This window comes from Megascapheus bottae, chromosome 17, assembly GCF_031878675.1.
Source record: "Megascapheus bottae isolate mThoBot1 chromosome 17, mThoBot2.hap1, whole genome shotgun sequence".
In the NCBI taxonomy this organism is placed as follows: Eukaryota; Metazoa; Chordata; class Mammalia; order Rodentia; family Geomyidae; genus Megascapheus; species Megascapheus bottae.
In genome coordinates this window covers 35,264,454-35,284,323 of record NC_143525.1, presented here as the reverse complement: position 1 = coordinate 35,284,323, position 19,870 = coordinate 35,264,454, and the positions used below count along the sequence as shown (strand labels likewise).

The window sequence follows — 19,870 nt, the reverse complement described above, 5'->3', positions numbered from 1 at the left end:
TTGTACACTGAGTCTGGGAAAGAGGGGACTTGAAGTTGAATCTCTAGAGGCTCACATTGGTGTATTCTGTCATTGCCACTTCTTTGCAGGGGGTGGGGGGGCAGGAAGGTATGATTGGGATCTAACATTTGTGGAGACTTCCTTTCCCATGTGTCAGTAAACTCTCACTATGGCCCTGGGGCTGGGGTCAGTGTCACTGGCTCTGTTGACAATCAGGAATCTGGTATCAAGAAGGTGAGTCACAACCAGAGACCGAGCTTATCCAGGCTCTTTCCACTGGGCTTCTAGGGCTCCATCTGGAGGAAGGCCAGCCCCATGCCAGAGATGCCAGAGATGTTTGTCTGGCTACAGTGGGTGAAGGAAAGAAACTGGCATGCACTGGAGCCAAAGCTTAGTCCTGGCAAAGCCATCCCAGACCAGGGAGTAGAGAGAAAGCTACTGTAAGGGCCTCTAGAGGAAAGTGCAGGAGGGGATCTGGCTGGGATCCAGTCCCACTCACCCTTAAGTGATGGACGAGTGATTGTTCATTTGTGTTAATTGCTGGGGCCGCCATGTCTGCAGAGGCTTTAATGAGTTCTGGCTGGTCTAGGTCTGATTATTTTTCTTTCAGGGGGAAAGACAATATCCTTCTACCTAGGAGACAATGCTACACTGTGCTTCTTACTTGGATGCTGCCTGGCTTGCTGGGAAGCTAGGCAAGGAAAGAGCCTGTCTCACCTCCTCCTGTCTGTGGTTTCTCTCCAGCCTAGCCAGAGTCCAGCCAGAATTTGGAGGGAAGGACTCTCTTATGTCTTGCCTTGTGTGGGGGTCAGAGTGTTAGAAACACATGGTCTCTCCAGTGTCAGTCAGAAATGAATAAGCACATAAGAGATTCTATCAAGGCAATTTACTTTTGTGCAAAAGAGTGTAATGTCCTTACTCTATCTGGAGCTGGGCAGGTACAGCATGCAGAACAGTTAGTCTTTTTATTTAAAAAAAAAAATCACAATCCAAATTGCCCCTCCCCCTGTCAAGGAGTTAAGGCTCAGAGGCCGAGTACAATTGATTGCCCAGATTGGAAAGGAGAGGAGCAGGATGGCTGGCGGAGGTTGATGGGGTCAGTGGAAAGCTCCCACCAACATTCCTTTTAACTTCTTCAACACAAGATTTATCTCCCTAACATGGCTAGCTGGTAACAAGCAGTACTGATAATGGTAACAGTCAAAGTAAACAAAGCAAATGATTCCAGGCTGTGTCAGCACACAATCCCAAATATACTTTTATCAGAAAGGTCCTGACAATGTCCCTGCGAAGCTATGCCAGTGCACTAACAGCTAAACAGTCCCTAGAAAGGATTACCTTTTGTGTCTTAGGATTGGAGAGGACTGTGGATGTGCAAGTCCTTGGTAAATCACAAAGTGTGTGATGGAAGGAGGGCATTCTGGTGTTATGGCAAAAATAAGATCACTGGGAGCTGGTGGCCCACTCCTGTAATCCTAGCTACTCAGGAGGCTGATACCTGAGGATGGCAGTTCAAAGCAGGACCAGACCGAAAAGTTCTCGAGACTCTTTATCTTCAATTAACCACCCCAAAACCTGGAAGTGGAGCTGTGGCTAAAGTGATAAAGTGCTAGCTTTGAGCAAAAGGAGCTTAGGGACAATGCTCTGGCTTGGAGTTCAACACCCCCCCCCCCCCATGCACACAAAAGTACCTTCTGATGCCTCGTTGGATCTGGTTGTGCTCGATCATGACTGCTAAGCATGAGAAAAGGTTAAGGTTTAAGCACAAGGACAGGCAGAGCCTTTCCTGCCCAGAGTGTTTGTAATCTACAATCACCTCCTCCCCTCTACTACCAATCAGGTGTCAGGAGCAGACAGATTTTGGGACTCCGATCTCAGAGATTGCTTTGAAGTGAGGGCTGAGAGTGCCCTGCACCCCAAGGACACTGAGCCTTAACAAGTAATCTGTGAGGCAGGTTTTGAACCTAGGCCTGAGGGATTCCAGAGCAGGGTCTGCTGCTGTTCTGTGATACAGCCCTGGGCCAAGAACCCTCCTCCCTACCTCCCTAGCTCATCAGCCTTGCTCACCTTTCCACACTGTGGCTGTGGACCCAGGCTCACCTATACTCAATGGCACTACCCGAAGAGGGGAGGGTTTTCCTGAGTGTGCTTAGTCTTCTGTGGGAGAGTGCTGCCTTGGTCCACGAACTCTGGTGCCTTCCTCCTGCCTGCGTGGGGTGGAGCAGGCCTGGGGGGGGGGTGCTCCCTCTCTCCTCCCCAGAGCCTCCTGGATCAGCCCCTTCCCAGCCTGCAGGCTTTCAGGGGACAAACTGGGGTTAATCTGACTTTGCTAAGTAGTAACATGCCTCTTACTGGAGTAGGCAGGGGCTTCTTGGAACTTGCCCCGGCGTTATCTGCAGAGGTTTGCCCCAACGTGTCCCAGGAGTAAGCAAAGATTCAGTGACATGTGCAGTTGGCAGGTAGCAAGACCATCCATCAGCTCCCTGTCAGCCCCACGCCGGCTGGACTGCTGCCAGCTAGCTAGGACCATGGGGCTAGAGGCCGAAGGAAACTAGAAAAATGGGAGGGGGCTTCAGCTATGGCTGAAGGTGGGGTGGTGATGGAAGGGAGAAAAAGTGAAAAGAGATTTACAGCACTGCCAGGGGACCCCTCGGATCACCTCAGGTAGAACTAGACTCATGACCCCCCCCCCACCCCTCCTGTCAGCCTGTCCCCATGGACTCTGCCTCCTCATCCTAAGATCTTAAGATCTCTGTTCTTCTTTCATCCTGAAACTCATGGGGTGGGGGGAGACTATGAGCAGAGAACGGACAGCAGCGTTTGGGAAACAGAGAGCTGTGGACTGTCTACTTTGGGGTGCGGTTCAAGGGCTAGGGGCAGTGGAATTTGGCTTTGGGCACAATTGGTCTCATTAGAGTTATGGGTCAGGCGGAAGCCTTAGGAACTGTAATGTGGTGAGACTTTTAGCTCTCTGTTGCTGTCTTTCTCCTGGAGTGGAGAGATGAACCTGTAATCGAAGTGTTAAAACCATGGCCCAGGGCAACACACCATTAATTCTGAATCATCTCTTTTGTTGCATTAAAAAAAAAAGAAGAAGAAGAAGAAGAAGAAGAAAAAACTCCATAGGAGCCACATGGAGGTGTGGAGGCAGCTGTGTTTGTCAGGCAGGTGGAGGAGTTGGCTTGGCCCTGGGGGAGGAGACGAGGCCCCACAACCCCCTCCCAGGGGTATATAAGGAGTGCCAGGCTGGGGTCCCCTGTAGTGCTGCAGTCTGTTTCAGACCAGCTCTTGCAACTCCTAAGAGCATCTCTCCTGCTTGCTAAGCATTCACCATCTCCTGCTGGCCTGACCATGGCTACTACATTTCTGCAAACTTCTTCCTCCACCTTCGGGGGTGGCTCTACTCGAGGGGGCTCTCTCCGGGTTGGGGGAGGCGGTTTTGGTGGGGGGAGTCTACATGGGGGAGGTGGAAGCCGCGGTATCTCAGCTTCTTCTGCAAGGTTTGTTTCTTCCAGCTCTGGTGGTGGAGGGTATGGGAGTGGCCTCAGCTGTGGCTTTGGTGGTGGGGCTGGTTTTGGTGGGGGTTTAGGTGGTGGCTTTGGTGGGGGTTTAGGTGGTGGCTTTGGTGGGGGTTTTGGAGGTGGCTTTGGCGATTTTGGGGGTGGCGATGGTGGTCTCCTCTCTGGCAATGAGAAGATCACCATGCAGAACCTCAACGACCGCCTGGCCTCCTACCTGGACAAGGTACGTGCCCTGGAGCAGGCCAACACTGAGCTGGAGGTGAAGATTCGTGACTGGTACCAGAAGCAGAGCCCGGCCAGTCCCGAACGTGACTACACCCACTACTTCAAGACCATAGAAGAGATCCGGGATAAAGTAAGTTCTTAGATGTCAAGGAAAGGTTGTGTGTGGGGGTGGCCGGGCAGGGAGGCAGGGTGGGCAGGTACCCCACACATGTCTCTCATGGCAGTGTTAATGCTGCCTCAGGAAATCCTTTCTTGCCCTGGGCATGACGGTGTCCTGTGTAATTCTGTAACCTCGGGCTGCATGTGCAGATGTGGGTACACAGCTGTTCGGCTTGGCAGTGCTAGGGGAGCAAGGGAGGGGAATCTGGGTCGGACTGCTGGGACACAGGTAGGGATAGACTAGCTCAGCATCTCTGTCCCCCCAGTACTTCGAGGGTTCTGTGTGAAGTGCCCCTGTTCCTTCTTGGGAAGCATGGCAAAGGACTGTGGTCTCCACAGTCTCCAAATGCCAGAAAACTCTTGTCTGTCTCCTCCCCTACTTTCTCTTCCATTCCTCCAGATGGTTCACTTATCTGTAAAATATCTTGCTGAGCCGCTCTCCAGGCTTCCTACGTGCTAGAATGTTCTGTAGAGCCCAGGCTCTCGTTAAATCGTGCAGGAGGCAGCCACCCTGAGCTGGTCTTCTGTTAGGGAGGGCAGCCCCGGAGGTGTTGCAGGAAGGGTGGCACAGACCAGAGAAAGTACATGGCTGCTGGAAGTGAGGCTGGCTTGGGGGCCCCAGGGGTCCTACAGGTTTTCATTAGTGGTGTCAGAGGGGAGGTGGCCATTCAGGGGGACTTTGAGTACAGCACCCAACAGCAGCCCTCAGACACAAACCCCTGTGCATTGTAGATCCTGGCTGCCACCATTGACAACTCTCGGGTCCTTTTGGAGATCGACAATGCCAGGCTGGCTGCAGATGACTTCAGACTCAAGTGCGTTCCATTACTGTCTCCCCTTCCTGCAAAGACCCCCCCTCCCCTCATCCCTACCTGTATCCTGTTATTCACCCTTTCTTTTCCTGATCCCCACCCCCTTTCCTGACTTGAAGTTCCTTCTGTCTTTCCAGGTATGAGAACGAGCTGGCCCTGCGCCAGAGCGTGGAGGCAGACATTAACGGGCTACGCAGAGTGCTGGACGAGCTGACCCTGTCTAAGGCCGACCTGGAGATGCAGATCGAGGGCCTGAACGAAGAGCTGGCCTTCCTGAAGAAGAACCATGAGGAGGTGAGGGCTCTGGGTTGCACTCTAGGTTGAGGGGTAGGGGACGGAGTGAGGGAGCGGCAGAACTGGGCTGAAATTTTCTCATAGTTGGCTGGGGCTTGGTGGCTCAGAAATATCACCTCCTCCTACCTTAAACCAACAGAGGTATCTGTGGCTAAGAAGGGGCATTGCCTTCTGGTGATCCAGACCCAAATCCAGGCTAGGAGAGAACTGCCTTGGGTTGCTTTATGAGGTCATACAAGGACCCTGCAATCTTGGGAGGAGGAGGGGTCCTCACTTGACAGGACCTAATAGAGGAGGCTCCACAGAGCCGAGGGCACTGTCTCAACTCTCTTCTAAATGGCCTCTCCCACCCTGCAGGAGATGAAGGAATTCAGCAACCAGCTGGCTGGCCAAGTCAACGTGGAGATGGATGCCGCACCAGGCGTGGACCTGACCCGTATGTTGGCCGAGATGAGGGAGCAGTACGAGGCCATTGCGGAGAAGAACCGCAAGGATGCGGAGGCCTGGTTCTTCAGCAAGGTGAGTCTCACCTTCCAGCCCTACCCTGCCCTGCCCTGCCCTGCCCCAGCTCCCTGACTCCCCACGTCTCTCTGGAGGGGCCCACAAGGGCTCATTGTCTCTTATGTGTGACCTACAGACCGAGGAGCTGAATAAGGAGGTGGCCTCCAATACAGAAATGATCCAGACTAGCAAGACGGAGATCACAGACCTGAGACGCACCATGCAAGGGCTGGAGATCGAGCTGCAGTCCCAGCTCAGCATGGTACGACCCACCCTGGCTCTCTAGTAACAGATGCTTCCATCTTCCTGGGTTTGGTGAAGTCTTAAGGTTTCCCAGCTCCCCCCAGATCTCCCCAGCCCCTCGCCCTTCGTTGATGATTGATGTAGGGATGTGTTGTTCCCTCAGAAAGCCGGGCTGGAGAACTCGCTGGCAGAGATTGAGTGCCGCTACGCCACGCAGCTGCAGCAGATCCAGGGGCTCATCGGTGGCCTGGAGGCGCAGCTGAGCGAGCTGCGCTGCGAGATGGAGGCTCAGAACCAGGAGTACAACATGCTGCTGGACATCAAGTCGAGACTGGAGCAGGAGATCGCCACCTACCGCAGCCTGCTGGAGGGCCAGGATGCCAAGTGAGAGCCTGGGCATGGGGAGAGGGGAGGGGACAGGGGGTGGGAGGAGCCATGTGTGGCAGGATCCTCTGAAAGTAGCAACAGGGTGTCCCCCAAGCCCCCGTATTAAACAGTGAAAAGAGCTGATGAAGAAGTAAAGGGTCTGGACCTGGCACTTGGATCTTTGGCTGTTGCCTTGGGCAAGTCATTTTCTTCTCTCCAGACTTTCATTTCCCTTGTAAATGACAGACGTTGGAATAATGATCACAAAGAGATTTAATGCTCCTTCCTTCTCTGCAGGAGATGGATCGAGAGTTATTTGTAGATCAGTCTGTCTGTCTGACAGTGGCTGGACCAATGGTCTGTCGGAAGGTCTCAACACTTCAAAGAGTCGGGGCTGGGAAGGAGTGCTTAGCAGCATCTCGTGTGTGTGTGTGTGTGTGTGTGTGTGTGTGTGTGTGTGTGTGTGTGTGTGCGCGCGTGCGTGCATGCGTGTGTGTGTGTGTGTGTGTGTGTGTGTGTGTGTGTGTGTGTGTTCTGGTCCTGAGGCTTGAACTCAGAGCCTGGGTACTGTCCCTGAGCTTTTTTTTTTTTTTTCATCAGAACATCTCTTAAGGATGCTAAAGCCTTTTGCCCTTTACTTAACATCTGTTGCCTCTTCTGTTCTAGGATGGCTGGCATTGGCATCAAGGAAGGTAGGGAGGCTTAACATTCTTCTGAGGGGTGGGGTCAGGAACAGAGCTATTGAAGCCACTGGAATAGGAAGAAGAAAGAGACCAAACGTGGAGATGGGGTGTGGAGCTATTCCAGGCTTTGCACCATTTTCCCTGTAGAATCCTCTGTTTGGCCCCAGCAGGGCTGAGATTGGAGAGTTCCTAAGAAGGCTCTAGGCTAAGCAGGTGTTATGCTGGGTCTGTCCCTCTCCTAGGCCCTGCCTTCGTCATGCACGGTCAGATGCCCACAATTACTCCTGCGCCTGTGCAGATGAAAAACCCTGCCTTATTACTGCTCACTGCCAGGCATACGTGCCATCTCTGTCACTCATCTCTGATGAGTAATTCAACTCTAGATCTCCTGGTAGCTCTGGCAGGATTGGCCGGTGGCCCTTCTCAAAGAGTCTAATTTTCCCACAGCTCAGCCCAGGACCTGGCTATTTTGGGGAGACAAAAGGAAGGTTGCCCATTGCTAAAGATCACTTCTTATTTCTTTAGCCTCCCTGGGAGGTGGCAGCGGTGGCGGGAGCAGCAGCAGCAGTAGTTTCCGCGTCCATGTAGTGGAGTCTTCAGATGGAAAGGTGGTTTCTTCCAGCAAGAGAGATATCTGATTGCCCAGCATAGGAGAAGCGTCCTCTGCCACCGCTTGATTCCCCCTGGCTGAGCAGGGAACAGTCCAGTGGGGCTGGAAAAGCAAACTCCAGTCTCTGCTGCAGTAAACAACTTGCTGAAGAGGGTACAGTTTGGGGTTCTGCACATTCTCCCCACTCCTCTAGCTTTTTCTCCACCTCCTTTTTAAGCATGGAAGTGCAAGAAGGGGCTGTCTGGCCTAACAAGCTTGTTTGTACACTATCTATTCTTGCAATAAAGAACCGCTTTTCTTTTTGCAAATATTTCTCTGTGGTATATCCAATTTTTCGTGGTGGGGTCTAGGTTGGCCTCTGAGTTCTGAGGAGGCCCAGGGTCCACCTTCTGATGTCCCCTCCCCCTCTGCTCCCACCCTCACCACATTGGTCTCATTCCTGGTGATCGCATAGAATTCACTCTTTAAAAGTGTGCCAGGGTGCTGTATCCTGGGACAAAGTGTGCTGTTTGAGTGAGTTACTCTTCTGGCTTACCCTCCTGATGGGAGGAACTGAGGAGGTGAGGGTAAAAGGGTCCCCTCACATAAGTTTTGTGCATGCAGCCCAGAATTCAACATGTCTAATAGTTATTTGTCAAGTCCCTAATTGCATGGTGAAAATCTTGGTTCTGACATTGTGCTAGGCATCCTTACACTCATGTGTCTCAATGATATTACTGTAGGGTGGGCAGGGTTAATTCTTCCCATTGAAAAGATGAGACTCCTGATACTGGAGAGATAAAGGACTTGCCTGGGGTCTCATGGATGGGCAGAAAGCAGCATTTCTGGAATGGGTCCCTCTACTTGTGTGACTTCAGGACCAAGAATTGCTCTGAGATGCTAGGCAGTAACCTTGCACAGTCCATGGCAGGCCCCTCCTGTGGCATCTGTTCTTGTTGCTGCGTGAAGCATCCTTCCTTTTGAGCCATGATTTTCAGGGTAGTTGGTCATTTCTCATCTCCACCCTCCTAAAGGGACTTAAAGTGGCTAGAGGGAAAGACACCACCTCTAAGGAGCCTTCTCTGATTTTCCCAAGTTTAAGCCCAACGTGGCACAAGCCCTTGATGCCTTTCTTTTTTTAAGCATAGGGGAGGAGTCTTTATTGGCTCATACTTGTGATCCTCTTGCTTCACTTCGTTGGGATTATACTTCATTGTGCTGGGGTTGCAGGTATGCACCACCAAGCCCCAGTACTTCTGCTGTTCCGATTTAAATCTCCAAGAATCTCTTCTTAGAACAGTGAAATCCACACATTCCCAGAGCTCCTTGAGTTAGGATTCATAGCCTAAGCAGGGAGAGGGCTGGAAAGGAGGAAATGGAGAAGTCTGGGTGCTGCACTTGGGCTGGGTCAGGCTCTGGGGTGAGGCCTGGGGTCAGGGAAGGAGAACTGATTCTTTAGTCCTGCTGGGAAGAGCAGGTCGGAGGCACCTCTGTTCTTTGGAGAAATGGATCTTTTTGGGGTCCACATGAATCACAAATCTTGACAGGCAAAGCCTCTTCCTCATTAGCCTTCTCTCAAGCCCAGACCCTGAGTGGAGAGGAGAGTACCTGCTCTTTCTGGAGAGAGTTAATGTTTCATGAGAGCATGCAGAGGCAGGATTTCTCCGGCTGGAGGAAGGATAAGGGATTTATTGAGTGTGTATAGTGTACTGGGCCCTGAGCAGGGCATTCTGCCATGGCATCTCATGCATTGTCCCAACAACTCTGTGAAGAGGGTATCAGCCTTCGGCATCAGTTTCAGAAGAGGAAACAAAAGCCTGGGGACATTCAGTAACTTGACTGAATAGCTCAGCAGCCTGAAGTGGTGACATCAAGTCTGGAACAAGCTTCTTTGACTTCGATCCTTACTGTTCAAACCCTTTCTGTGGCAGAACTGAAATATCAGCCTTCTTTTCTTTTTCCTCCTCTCCTTTATTGCCCTCCCTCTCTCTGTCCCTTTCTCCCTCCCTCTCCCCCTCTCTCCCTCCTTCCGTCTCTATTACTCGGGCTTGAATTCAGTCCTCATTTTCACCTGGCCTTTCTTACTCAAAGCTGGTACTTCCACTTCCAACTTTTTCCCCCTAGGTAACTGGACAAAGGAGGTCTGCAGACTTTTTTTTTTTTTGCCAAAACTAGCTTTGAACCTCAATCCTCAGATCTTAGCCTCCTAAGTCACTAGGATTTTAGCCATGAGCCGCTAGCACCGGTCTGTAAAACCGTTCTTAACAGAGTGTACTAATAAAAACAGATCAGGCTTAGTTTGCTGCCAACTCCAGAGGCAGGTAGCAGACAATGTCCAGTCCCCATCCCCACTGAGAGAAGGTGGCTTTGGGAATCAGAGGACCCACAGTAGGCATTTGTTGCTTGTCATGGTCTCACTGAGGATCAAAGTAGGCCCTTGTCCCTCTGTGGGTCTCAGTCCCCATCTATGGACTGAGAAATCTGGCTGGACACAAGGACCATGAAGCTTTAGGATCTGGGGCAGCAGGCTAACTCAGTAATATAGAGGCTCCACAAATGTTTGTTGAGCTAATACATGTGCTTATCTGTCCTTTGCTTTATCCTGTCACAGGTACAGTTTTAGGCACTCACTAGTGTCTTGGGCATGAAACCTACCTAGTGATCCTGTGCAGCAGATTTCGTGGGGGAAATAAGTTCAGAAAGACAACTTGTCTTCTGAGATTTTGAGGCAAAGAATCTCAGAAATTGCTTTTTGGGTGTTCATTGAGCGGTGCTCTGAGACAGATTCCACAAAGATCCTGCACTCAGGAAACCTGAGATTCTTTGGTCATTTGGTCCCTGTGGGTGCTCTGCTAGTCTCAGGAATCAGAGATGGAAGGAGGCAAGGCCACGTGCCAGGGCGGGGTAGAGGCTCAGAAGGTTCTTGGGCAGGTCATCTAGTACTGATGACTGTGTTGCATTTCCTGATGTGTGACAGGGAGGTATAACAGCTCTCCTCCTGTCCAGTGCCTCCTGCACGCCAGGTGTTTGAAAAGCCTCCACCAGGAACTCATCCAGTACCTGTTGTTCAAATGTGGCCATGGAAACACTGAAAGGTTGAGCAACTTCCTCAAGGCCACACAGCTAGTGGGTGGTCGAGGAAGGCTTGAAACTCAGGTTCAACTTATTCAAAGGTTTTGCTGACAGTGCTGAGTTTCTGGAAAGCCTGGGTGATAGAAGAAGGATTGTCAAGTTGAAGACTGTGGGGATCCAAAGGCCAGAGACACGGGACCTCTGAAATGACTGTTAACATTGCCTTTCAGGCAGATGTCTCTAAGAGGAGGGAGCTGTCCACAGTCCTGGATGTATGGACCTGGTTAGGGGGTATGGATCTGGTGGGGGGTCCTTGAGATCCTTTTGGAGGTGGGGCAGCCATCCTGGGGTCCAGGGAAAGAGGGAAGCTCTCTGTGTGAGGAGCTGAGGGACAAGATTCAAGCTTCAGTTCTGCAGATGAATTAGTTGGTGAGAATGAAGAAATCGTTGAGAATCAATGAGAGGCTTGGGAAGGCAGTGTGCTGAGGGGAATTTAGGGAACACTTCAGTGTAAAGCCCTCAATGAGCTAGGGTGGCAGAGTTGGAAATCCACACTTTGCTTCTCATTGCTCACTGTCCCAGGACTCAGTTTCCCCATATGTAAAAGGAGAGGATTGGAAAGTTCCTATGAGACTCCTGTTTTTTTCTGTCCTGTGGGGAGTGAGTGCCTTGACAAATTTTTGATCTTTAGAGCTCAAACCAGGAACAGGAAGCAAATAGGCTGACTCAACAAGCCATTAACCACACAGACCTACCACTGTGGGAAGCAGGGCCCATCCACTGTCGAGGCCCTGGGTGGGAATGAGCCCAAGTATGGAAAACGTAATGGACGATGCTGTTGCCTGAATGGGGATTGGCTAGCAATGGACTGAAAGCGACTTATCAACACTAATTAAAGATGCAGACTCTGGAGCCAGAGGTTCAAATCTTGGTTTTGACACCATTGAACTTATAAATTTCAGCAGTTTTTTTTTAACATCTTTGGACCTCAGTTTCCACATATGAAAAAAAAACAGCACGATGTGCATAGAAAGATCATGCATGTACATTCTTTGATGAATGTTAGATATTGCTAATTTTTTATTACCTTTTCACATATATAGAACAAAATCAAACTGTTTTCCCTTTTCTCTCTGCTCAGCACTGAATGCAGTATGAGTTAGTGTATGGGTTCCCCCACCCCATACATTTAAGTAATTCTCTGATACCACCTTTTGTATCCTACAGAGTCAATCCAATTCTGATGGTAACAGCAGTTAGCACAGACCTCACGAGTTAGGGGTCAGCCCCGCAGGATCACTGCCCCCATCCCCACCACACTTCACGTGCCAATGCTAAGCAGTGGGTCCTGTGCTTACTGTCCAACCTGGCTCTCTATCACAGGTACCTGACCTCTTTCTTGGGGTCAGTTGTTGAGTAGAATAGCTCACATTAAAAACAATCTACTTGCTATTACCCAAGTTATCTTAAAGGCGACAGTGAGCAGCCCGTTGAAGGGGATATAGGGGAGCTTTGGAGGGATTCCAAGTACAGGACCAGCTGTGCCCATAAAGTTGCATAAAGTCCTGGCACATAGTTGTGTTCTTATTTACCAACCAGGGATCACTCTGAACCCCACAGTGTGGGAATTTTGCAGGCCTGACCAGTTATAAAGTCAATATCCGGCCCCTTTTCTCTGTCCAGAGAATTGGGAGATGGGGTGGGGGACGGGTAGGGAGGAAAATCATTCTGGTGAAAATCATTCCAGGCTCCATACAGGAGCTTACTGAGAAGCACTTTGGAAGAACCAAAGATGCTTGGATCACCAGGAAATTCCAAAGGAACAGGGATCTTTGGCTGACACCAAAGATCAAATATTAGAACCACCGATGCTTCTAATGTTCCAGAGTTGCTAGAGAACTCACTAAGGGATCTGTGCTAGGATGACAAAGACACACACACACACACATGCACACACACATCTATCTATCTATCTATCTATCTATCTATCTATCTATCTATCTATCTATCTATCATCTATGTATCTATCTATGTATCTATCTATGTATTTGATCTATCAAGTGAGATTTACAATGTCACAGAATGATATACTCAGAGATCATGAAAGTTTGTCAAGCCCCCACTAGGTGTGTGTGTAGAAGGGAAAAAGAGAGAGAGAGAGAGAGAGAGAGAGAGAGAGAGAGAGAGAGAGAGAGAGAGAGAGAGAGAGAGAGAGAGAGAGGAGGCACGCAAGAGAGCGCCAGACTTAAAACTTGAGTTCCAGGTGTCTATGGGCAAATTATTTCCCTTCCCTGGACTTGAGGTGCCTCATCTAAAAACCCCTTGTCTTGGTGTGAGACTAAGCATCCAGGTTAACTAACAACTGCCACGAATGTAGTTTCCTTCATCTCACCTGGATGTGTTACTGCAGTGGAGACAGAATTCCATGTTATTTTGCCCATAAGCAAAGCAAAGCAAAGCAAAACCACACAGACCAACACCATCTTCCTGAGTTCTGGAGTGGGAAGCGGGACTTGCGGGGTCCTGGGATGGTTCTGTGAGGTTCCCTTCAGAGCACCTGGCCCATCTCCTCAGCCCCATTTGCATTTGCCTCTGGGGCGATGGTGGTGGGAGGAAGGCATTCCTGTGGCCAGGCTCCAGGAATCCCCGCTTGGAAGGAGGGTGGCCGTGCCCTGACCCTGCCAGGGCTGGCACGTCGTGACCGTGTCATGTTTGTTCTGCTGGGGCTTTGAAGGATCTGCAGCATTGTTACTCTGAAAGGCGTTGGTCCCAACCTGCTTGTTAGTCTGGCACGATTGGGGCACTGCCACCCCAGGCCTGGCAGGTTCCATTAATCACCTTCTTGTCAGTTTTGATCCTCCATGGAGAGAGAGCCAGAGCTCCCATTGTGGGCTGAATCAGACTTTTTTTTAGAGAGAGCTGAGCTATGATCTTGGGGCAGGAGGGCTGGGCAGGGTCAGAGGTCAGCCTGAATCCTGGTCTCGCTATGGCATGTACCCCAGCACGCCTTGGTTCTCCTGGCATTGCCACCTACTTGCTGAGTGGACATAGGCCAGCTTCCATACCCCAGAGCACAAAAGGCAACAAAGTGCTGACTCAGTTCTCTCTCTTCGGTCTTGCTGAATCAGCTGAGGGGGATTCCAGGATAATCTCATGCCTGGGCCCCACCTCACCCTGCCACCCCTGCTCAGAGAGGCCAATCAGTGGTGCATGGCGGCGAAGGAACCCTGGATTGGGCTCTTAGCCACTGGAAAATTCTAAGCTAGGCTCTGGGAGGCCAGCTCAAGGCCTTTTCCTCTAGATTGAATGGTGTAGATTTCCCCGGCTGGGTCCTTGAGATTCTTAGCCATACTGTACCATCCTAAGAAGAGGATGAAGAGACTGTGACTCCTGTTTCTCTGGCTCTTAGTTAAGCTCACACACCAAGAGGGATGTCTTACAAGGAGGCCCCGCTCAGGCACTAGAAGCCTGGTTTGGATGGGTCTCTGAAGCAGGTAGTTCAATGGGATTTTGAATAGATGCACTGGATTGATCCATGGCTTCTCAACCCTAGTACCTGAGACCTTTTAGGTTTGACAATTTTTCATTGTAGGGGCACTCCCCTGCATTGTAGTCTGCTTAGGCAAAGATGCATCAGGCTGAGGGCTTCATGGCTTATATACCGCAGTATATAAAAATATGTATTTAAAAGCCATTTTTTCCTGACAGGCAGAACCAGATTTGGGGCTCAGTTTGGATTTACCCCTTAAGGTTTAGTTATCTTATGTGTAAAATTGGGATAGTAGAGGTCCTGCCTCAAGAGACTTCTGCAAAGATCAAGTGAGACAGAGAGTGGTTTCACAGGGTTCATAGATTGCTTTCATAGGGTAAGAGCTAGCAAATATTAGCATATATAATGTACAGGGGTATATCCTCTTCCTGCACTTCATTTTCCTCGTTTGCACTTGGCCCATAGGGACCTCAAAGGACTCTTGTCATTGCTACCTTTTCTTTTTGTCTAAGAAGCCGTTTCTTTCTCTCTGTAAACACGCTCAAGGCAGTCGATTCTCTAAGGTCAGCACCACTGGACATCAGAGTTATTGGGTGAACTGGCAGGGATGAGGGGCTAGAAGGATCCTTTAGTTTTGTAGTCAGGAGTTTTAGAGTTGGAAGACCAGAGCAGGTGGCTCATGTCTGTAATCCTAACTACTCGAGAGGCTGAGATCTGAGGAGCAGGGCTTGAAGCCAGGCCAGGCAGAAAAGCCCATGAGACTCTTATCTCCAATTAACCAGCAAAAAGCTAGACTTAGAGACATGGCTTGAGTGTATAGAGTGCAAGCCTGGAGTGAAAAAGCCAAGCAAGAGCTCTAGACCCTGAGTTCAAGCCCCAGTACCAACACACACGCACGCACACACACACACACACACACACACACACACACACACACACACACACACACACACACTTTAAAGATGGAAAGAAGGAAGTCTAAGGGATGTGAAGACTTCACAAAGTACAGGGTTACTTTGCAGCTAACCCTTTCCTCCTGGCAGAAAAGTTACAGCTCAGTCTCCATTCTGATACAGGGTGGAGCTGACAGCCTGGGAGCGAGCCCTTCCTATGAAGAAGTGAAGCAGAATTCAGTTGTCAAAGGATAGTCTCAGGCAGGTTCCTTCTGAATCATCCCTTTTGTGAAGGATTAGAAAAAAAAAAAGCTACCCCAAGAGGTACAACCCACCCTGGAGAGCAGAGGTAACTGGGCTTATGGGAAACAAAGCATCCTTGGCACCAAGACAGAGGGTGGGGAAGGGAGGATCTAGGATGTACCATCCCCACAGAGGGAGCATAAAAGGCCTGCACAGCAGGGATGAACCACAGTCTTCGGCTCCAGCCAAGCCAAGCTCCTCTCTGTACCCACTCTCACTCTTGTCGCTACCATGAGCTGCCGCCTGCAGAGCTCTTCCACCAGCTATGGAGGTGGTTTTGGAGGTGGCTCTTGCCAGCTGGGAGGAGGTCGAAGTATTTCTACCTGTTCTTCTCGGTTTGTCTCTGGAGGCTCAGCTGGAGGCTACGGGGGTGGCATGAGCTGTGGCTTTGGCGGAGGAGCTGGTGGTGGCTTTGGTGGTGGCTTTGGAGGCGGTTTTGGTGGAAGTTTTGGTGGTGGTTTTGGTGACTTTGGTGGCGATGGCGGCCTCATCTCCGGCAATGAGAAGATCACCATGCAGAACCTCAACGACCGCTTGGCCTCCTACCTGGAAAAGGTGCGCGCTCTGGAGGAGGCCAACACGGACTTGGAAGTGAAGATTCGTGACTGGCACCTGAAGCAGAGCCCAGCCAGCCCAGAGAGGGACTACAGCAACTACTATAAGATTATCGAAGAGCTTCAGGTTAAGGTGAGCCCTTGGGGGCCCGGAAGGTTCCTTGGTGTCGAGTGGAGCCTGGAAGGCCAGAGCATGCTCCATGTGTCAGGGAACAGGTGTGGATGGAATTCGTACCCTTCTTGCAGGGGGCAGTCCTAATCAGGAACTAATCAAGAGTCTACTTTTCTGATGGACTTTTCTCATGCCATGGTTTCCTAAATACATTCTCTCCAGGATTCGTATTTCCTGATGTTAGTATGTTAAAAATGCTATAGCTTCTTGAATGATTATTTTATTAGTGATTCTATAGAGATATTTGGAAACATGGCATTTAAACCAAAAAGTCTGCGTGATTGCCATCCAAAGAGTAAAGGCGACGTCTTCTTTCAAAGTTCCGGAAATTGTTGATTTTGGGAAGGGTTCACACTGAACCTCTGGTTCTCAATTGGCTATGGTGAATGATGGGAGGTTGAAGGGAGTAGAGGCTTAGGGCAGTGTGGGGCCTGGAGCTTCTCCACGAAGCCTGTCTCTCATACTGTGATATCAGCTTGTCAGGACAGAGAAACCCTAGTCTGGGCTGAGTCCCAAACTGTCCATGTTTGGATGAGAGATTCAAATGGATGAGAAGAGTTGTTTGATGTAGTCTCAGCCTGGAGGCTGGATCCAGGGGTGTTGCTGGGGTCATGTGTGTGGCATTGCACAGGATCTCTCCCAATCTTAAGAGGGCTTGCTGGGCGCTGGTGGCTCATGCCTATAGTCCTAGCTACTCAGGAGGTTGAGATCTGCGGATTCATGGTTCAAAGCCAGCTAGGGAATAAAAATCCATGAGACTCTTATCTCCAGTTAACCACCAGAAAACTGGAAGTGGCACTGTGGCTCAAGTGGTAGAGTGCTAGCCTTGAGCTGAAGAGCTTAAGGACAGTGCCCAGGCCCAGAGTTCAAGTCCCATGACTGACAAAAAACCAAAACCAAAACCAAATGAACAACCCCCCCCCCAAAAAAAAGAGGGCTTTCCAGATCAAGTGGGTTGGAGAGGTGGTGAGTCTGAGACTCTAGGCTACTGAAAGGTGTGAATTTTGGGGGTGTTTTCCTCCAAAACCTGTATCCTGGTCAGATTGGAAATGGTAAATCACAGAACACTGAAGGAGCCGAGCCCACCCCTCAAGTCCTTCCCATTCTTTGCTCTCCAGCGCATAGACCCTTCAGAGAAGACTTCTTTCTGTGTTTTGTAGATCCTGGAAGCCACCACTGCCAACAACCGGGTTCTTCTGGAGGTTGATAATGCCAGGCTGGCTGCGGATGACTTCAGACTCAAGTGAGTTTCAGGTTCCCCCTCATTTGTTGCTCTCATTTTAGACAAAGGCTCTTCTGATTGGGGATACTTAAAACAAGCAGGAGTGAAGGTGTTGGAGAAGCAGGAGAACCCAGAGCAAGTGTGGGGGGGAATGGAGGCGTACTGCATATTCTTTGTGCCTTGCTTTTAAAAAGCAACTGTTCTGATGATTCCAGGTATGAGAACGAGCTGGCCCTGCGCCAGAGCGTGGAGGCCGACATTAACGGGCTACGCAGGGTGCTGGACGAGCTGACCCTGTCCAAGGCTGACCTGGAGATGCAGATCGAGAGCCTAAACGAGGAGCTGGCCTACATGAAGAAGAACCATGAGGAGGTGAGTGGGAAGCAGGCCTGCTCAGTGGCAAAGGGTCCATCTCTGTTCCACAAGGGTCCTGGAAATCCTTTCCAGAGTGATCAAAGGTGGGGCCACTCAGAGCAGAGAGGTGGGAAGACAAACTTGAAATGTGCTGCTTTCCCATCCCGCAGGAGATGAAGGAGTTCAGCAACCAGGTGGTAGGCCAGGTCAATGTGGAGATGGATGCCACCCCTGGCATTGACCTGACCCGTGTGCTGGCTGAGATGAGGGAGCAGTATGAAGCCATGGCAGACAAGAACCGTAGGGATGCTGAAGAATGGTTCCAGAGCAAGGTACTAGCCCTCCTACCCCATGCACACATAGCCTGCCAGGTGGTGGTGCTGCCAGCCAGGCAGGGGCTCTTGGAGGGTGAATGTGGCTTTGAATTGAGCTCCCCTCACCCCCTCCTTCCTGCTTGACTTTCAGAGCGCAGAGCTGAACAAGGAGGTATCCTCCAATGCCGCCATGATCCAGACCAGTAAGACGGAGATCACGGAGCTTAGACGGACACTCCAGGGCCTGGAGATTGAGCTACAGTCCCAGCTCAGCATGGTACCCCTCTACCTTGGTTCAGGCGCTCCCCTCCTTCTCCCTTACCCATAGTTCTTTCTCCAGCCTGGCTCATGCTGGAACTTACTCCTTATTGCTCCACCAGAAATCTGGGCTTGAAAATACCTTGGCGGAGACGGAGTGCCGCTACGCCCTGCAGCTTCAACAGATCCAGGGGCTCATCACCAGCCTGGAGACGCAGCTGAGCGAGCTGCGCAGTGAGATGGAGTGTCAGAACCAGGAGTACAAGATGCTGCTGGACATCAAGTCGAGACTGGAGCAGGAGATCGCCACCTACCGCAGCCTGCTGGAGGGCCAGGACTCCAGGTAATCCTGAGGCTCTGCCCTCTTGGGAGAGTGGCCCCAGGGACTGGGGGAGGGCAGACTAGGCAAGACTTTGGAGGATGGCTTAACCCATGCCAGAGAGGGAACTGTCCCTATCTGAGTGTCAGTAATCTGAAAGAAGAGCTGGGGTCAGAGTTCCCCTGGACTCTTCAGTAAGACTCAGGGACCTTTCCATAGCAGGCTGCAGGACTGACACCTTTAAAGTTTATAATTCAGTTTATAATTCTTTCTGATAGAAAGAGGGATATATTAATTTGGATGTAGCCCTGTCAAGAAAAAGTATTGAGGGGATGGATTTGTGCTGGGTGTGCAGAATGCTTGCCTAGCATGCAAGATGCCCTGGGTTCGATCCCCAGCACACACACACACACACACACACACACACACACACACACACACACCCCAAACATACACCAAATTATCCTTGTGGACTCAAGGCAAGTGGTTTAGAGGGTGCTGAGTAAACCTTAAGGTTTCCTGGCAGGTACCCTGATTCTTGAGACCAATACTATCTCCTTTTGAAGGGCTCTCAGAGAGAAGGACAGGCAGAGAGGCAGGCAGGCATGTGGATTCCCGGTGTTTTTGTCCCAAGGCTGGAGATCCTGCTAGAAAAAAAGAAAAGTCTAACCTAGGTCTCCAACATCTAAGCCACTCTAGGAGGCTGGGGGTCACATGTCCTCTGTCACCTTCTGCTCACTGCCATTTTTGTCTCTTTCAGGATGCCGGGCTTCTCCTCTTCAGGAGGTAAGGAGACAGCTCTGTGGAAGGCGGGTCGGGCTTCCCCATGCGAGCTGGTGGGAAGTAAGGCCATGCTGGCTCCTTTCTAAGTGTTGTGCCCTGAGGAGTTGGGGGTCAAAGGAGTCATGGTTAGCTACTTTCCTTTCAAGATAAAAGTCTCTGCTTGATGGAGACATTGGGCTTCTTGGAGAGAGCCATGGCTGGGCACTCTTGGGTCCTCATCCATCCACCTTCTGACTAATTAGGAGTTTGTGACCCTCTGGGGATCCTGGCCTGGCCTAAAGTGTTTATTATTTCTTTTCCTCCTCCTGATCACCTCTTTCTCCTCTGTATCCTAGGAACTGTCATCCGAAGCAGCAGCAGCAGCAGCAATACCTCCATCAGCGCCAGTGGCAGTGCCGGTGCCAGCATCAGTGCCGGTGCCAGCATCAGTGCTGGTGCCGGTGCCAATAACACCAACGGCAATGCCGCTGGTCGTCGAGTTTCCGATGTCCGGAGGTTTTAACTCCTTCCTCTGTGGTTGGGGTACAGGGAAGACAGCTGATGGTGTCCTGAACTTGGAGAGGAAGGGGCCGCAGGTCCTCTCCTTCCAGAATCCTCTGGGCCTTGAGCCCCTCTGAGGGTGGCCCCACCCTGCTCCTCTTTCCCCTGTTGGAGTCTTCTTCTCCCCACCCTGCCTCATCTCCTCTATGGTTTCTTTACTTCTCTTGTCTCAAAAGAAAATACCATTCAATAAAGTTTCCTGC

The 19,870-nt window shown here is 50.7% G+C and overlaps 2 protein-coding genes across 3 annotated transcripts; both read left to right on the top strand.

Moving 5' to 3' along the window:
• The first annotated feature begins 2,649 nt into the window (after nt 1-2,649).
• LOC150051768 (keratin, type I cytoskeletal 15) lies at nt 2,650-7,673 on the top strand. Of its 2 annotated transcripts, XM_090350839.1 has the most exons (9): nt 2,650-2,664; nt 3,101-3,876; nt 4,638-4,720; nt 4,855-5,011; nt 5,369-5,530; nt 5,649-5,774; nt 5,919-6,139; nt 6,788-6,813; nt 7,330-7,673. In XM_090350839.1, the coding sequence occupies exons 2-9, from the start codon at nt 3,352-3,354 to the stop codon at nt 7,440-7,442; spliced, it is 1,413 nt and encodes a 470-aa protein (XP_090206965.1). In that variant the 5' UTR covers nt 2,650-2,664; nt 3,101-3,351; the 3' UTR covers nt 7,443-7,673. The 2 variants fall into 2 exon arrangements, with proteins under 2 accessions (XP_090206965.1, XP_090206966.1); XM_090350840.1 differs by lacking the exons at nt 2,650-2,664; nt 3,101-3,876 and adding an exon at nt 4,483-4,503.
• Nucleotides 7,674-15,382: 7,709 nt separating this feature from the next.
• Nucleotides 15,383-19,629, top strand: Krt13 (keratin 13). The gene is made up of 8 exons (XM_090351524.1): nt 15,383-15,838; nt 17,038-17,120; nt 17,315-17,471; nt 17,624-17,785; nt 17,919-18,044; nt 18,148-18,368; nt 19,105-19,130; nt 19,463-19,629. Exons 1-8 carry the CDS (start codon nt 15,383-15,385, stop codon nt 19,627-19,629), a joined length of 1,398 nt encoding a protein of 465 aa, XP_090207650.1.
• The last annotated feature ends 241 nt before the right edge of the window (nt 19,630-19,870 follow it).

What these genes read in the sequence shown, in the direction of transcription:
- Krt13 (XM_090351524.1), top strand. Translation starts at nt 15,383, where the DNA reads ATGAGCTGCCGCCTGCAGAGCTCTTCCACCAGCTATGGAGGTGGTTTT. An exon ending in AAGAATGGTTCCAGAGCAAG is followed by an intron (nt 17,786 to 17,918) that starts GTACTAGCCCTC and finishes CTTGACTTTCAG; the next exon opens with AGCGCAGAGCTGAACAAGGA. An exon ending in CTGGAGGGCCAGGACTCCAG is followed by an intron (nt 18,369 to 19,104) that starts GTAATCCTGAGG and finishes TGTCTCTTTCAG; the next exon opens with GATGCCGGGCTTCTCCTCTT.
- LOC150051768 (XM_090350839.1), top strand. Translation starts at nt 3,352, where the DNA reads ATGGCTACTACATTTCTGCAAACTTCTTCCTCCACCTTCGGGGGTGGC. An exon ending in TGCAGTCCCAGCTCAGCATG is followed by an intron (nt 5,775 to 5,918) that starts GTACGACCCACC and finishes TTGTTCCCTCAG; the next exon opens with AAAGCCGGGCTGGAGAACTC. An exon ending in CTGGAGGGCCAGGATGCCAA is followed by an intron (nt 6,140 to 6,787) that starts GTGAGAGCCTGG and finishes CTTCTGTTCTAG; the next exon opens with GATGGCTGGCATTGGCATCA.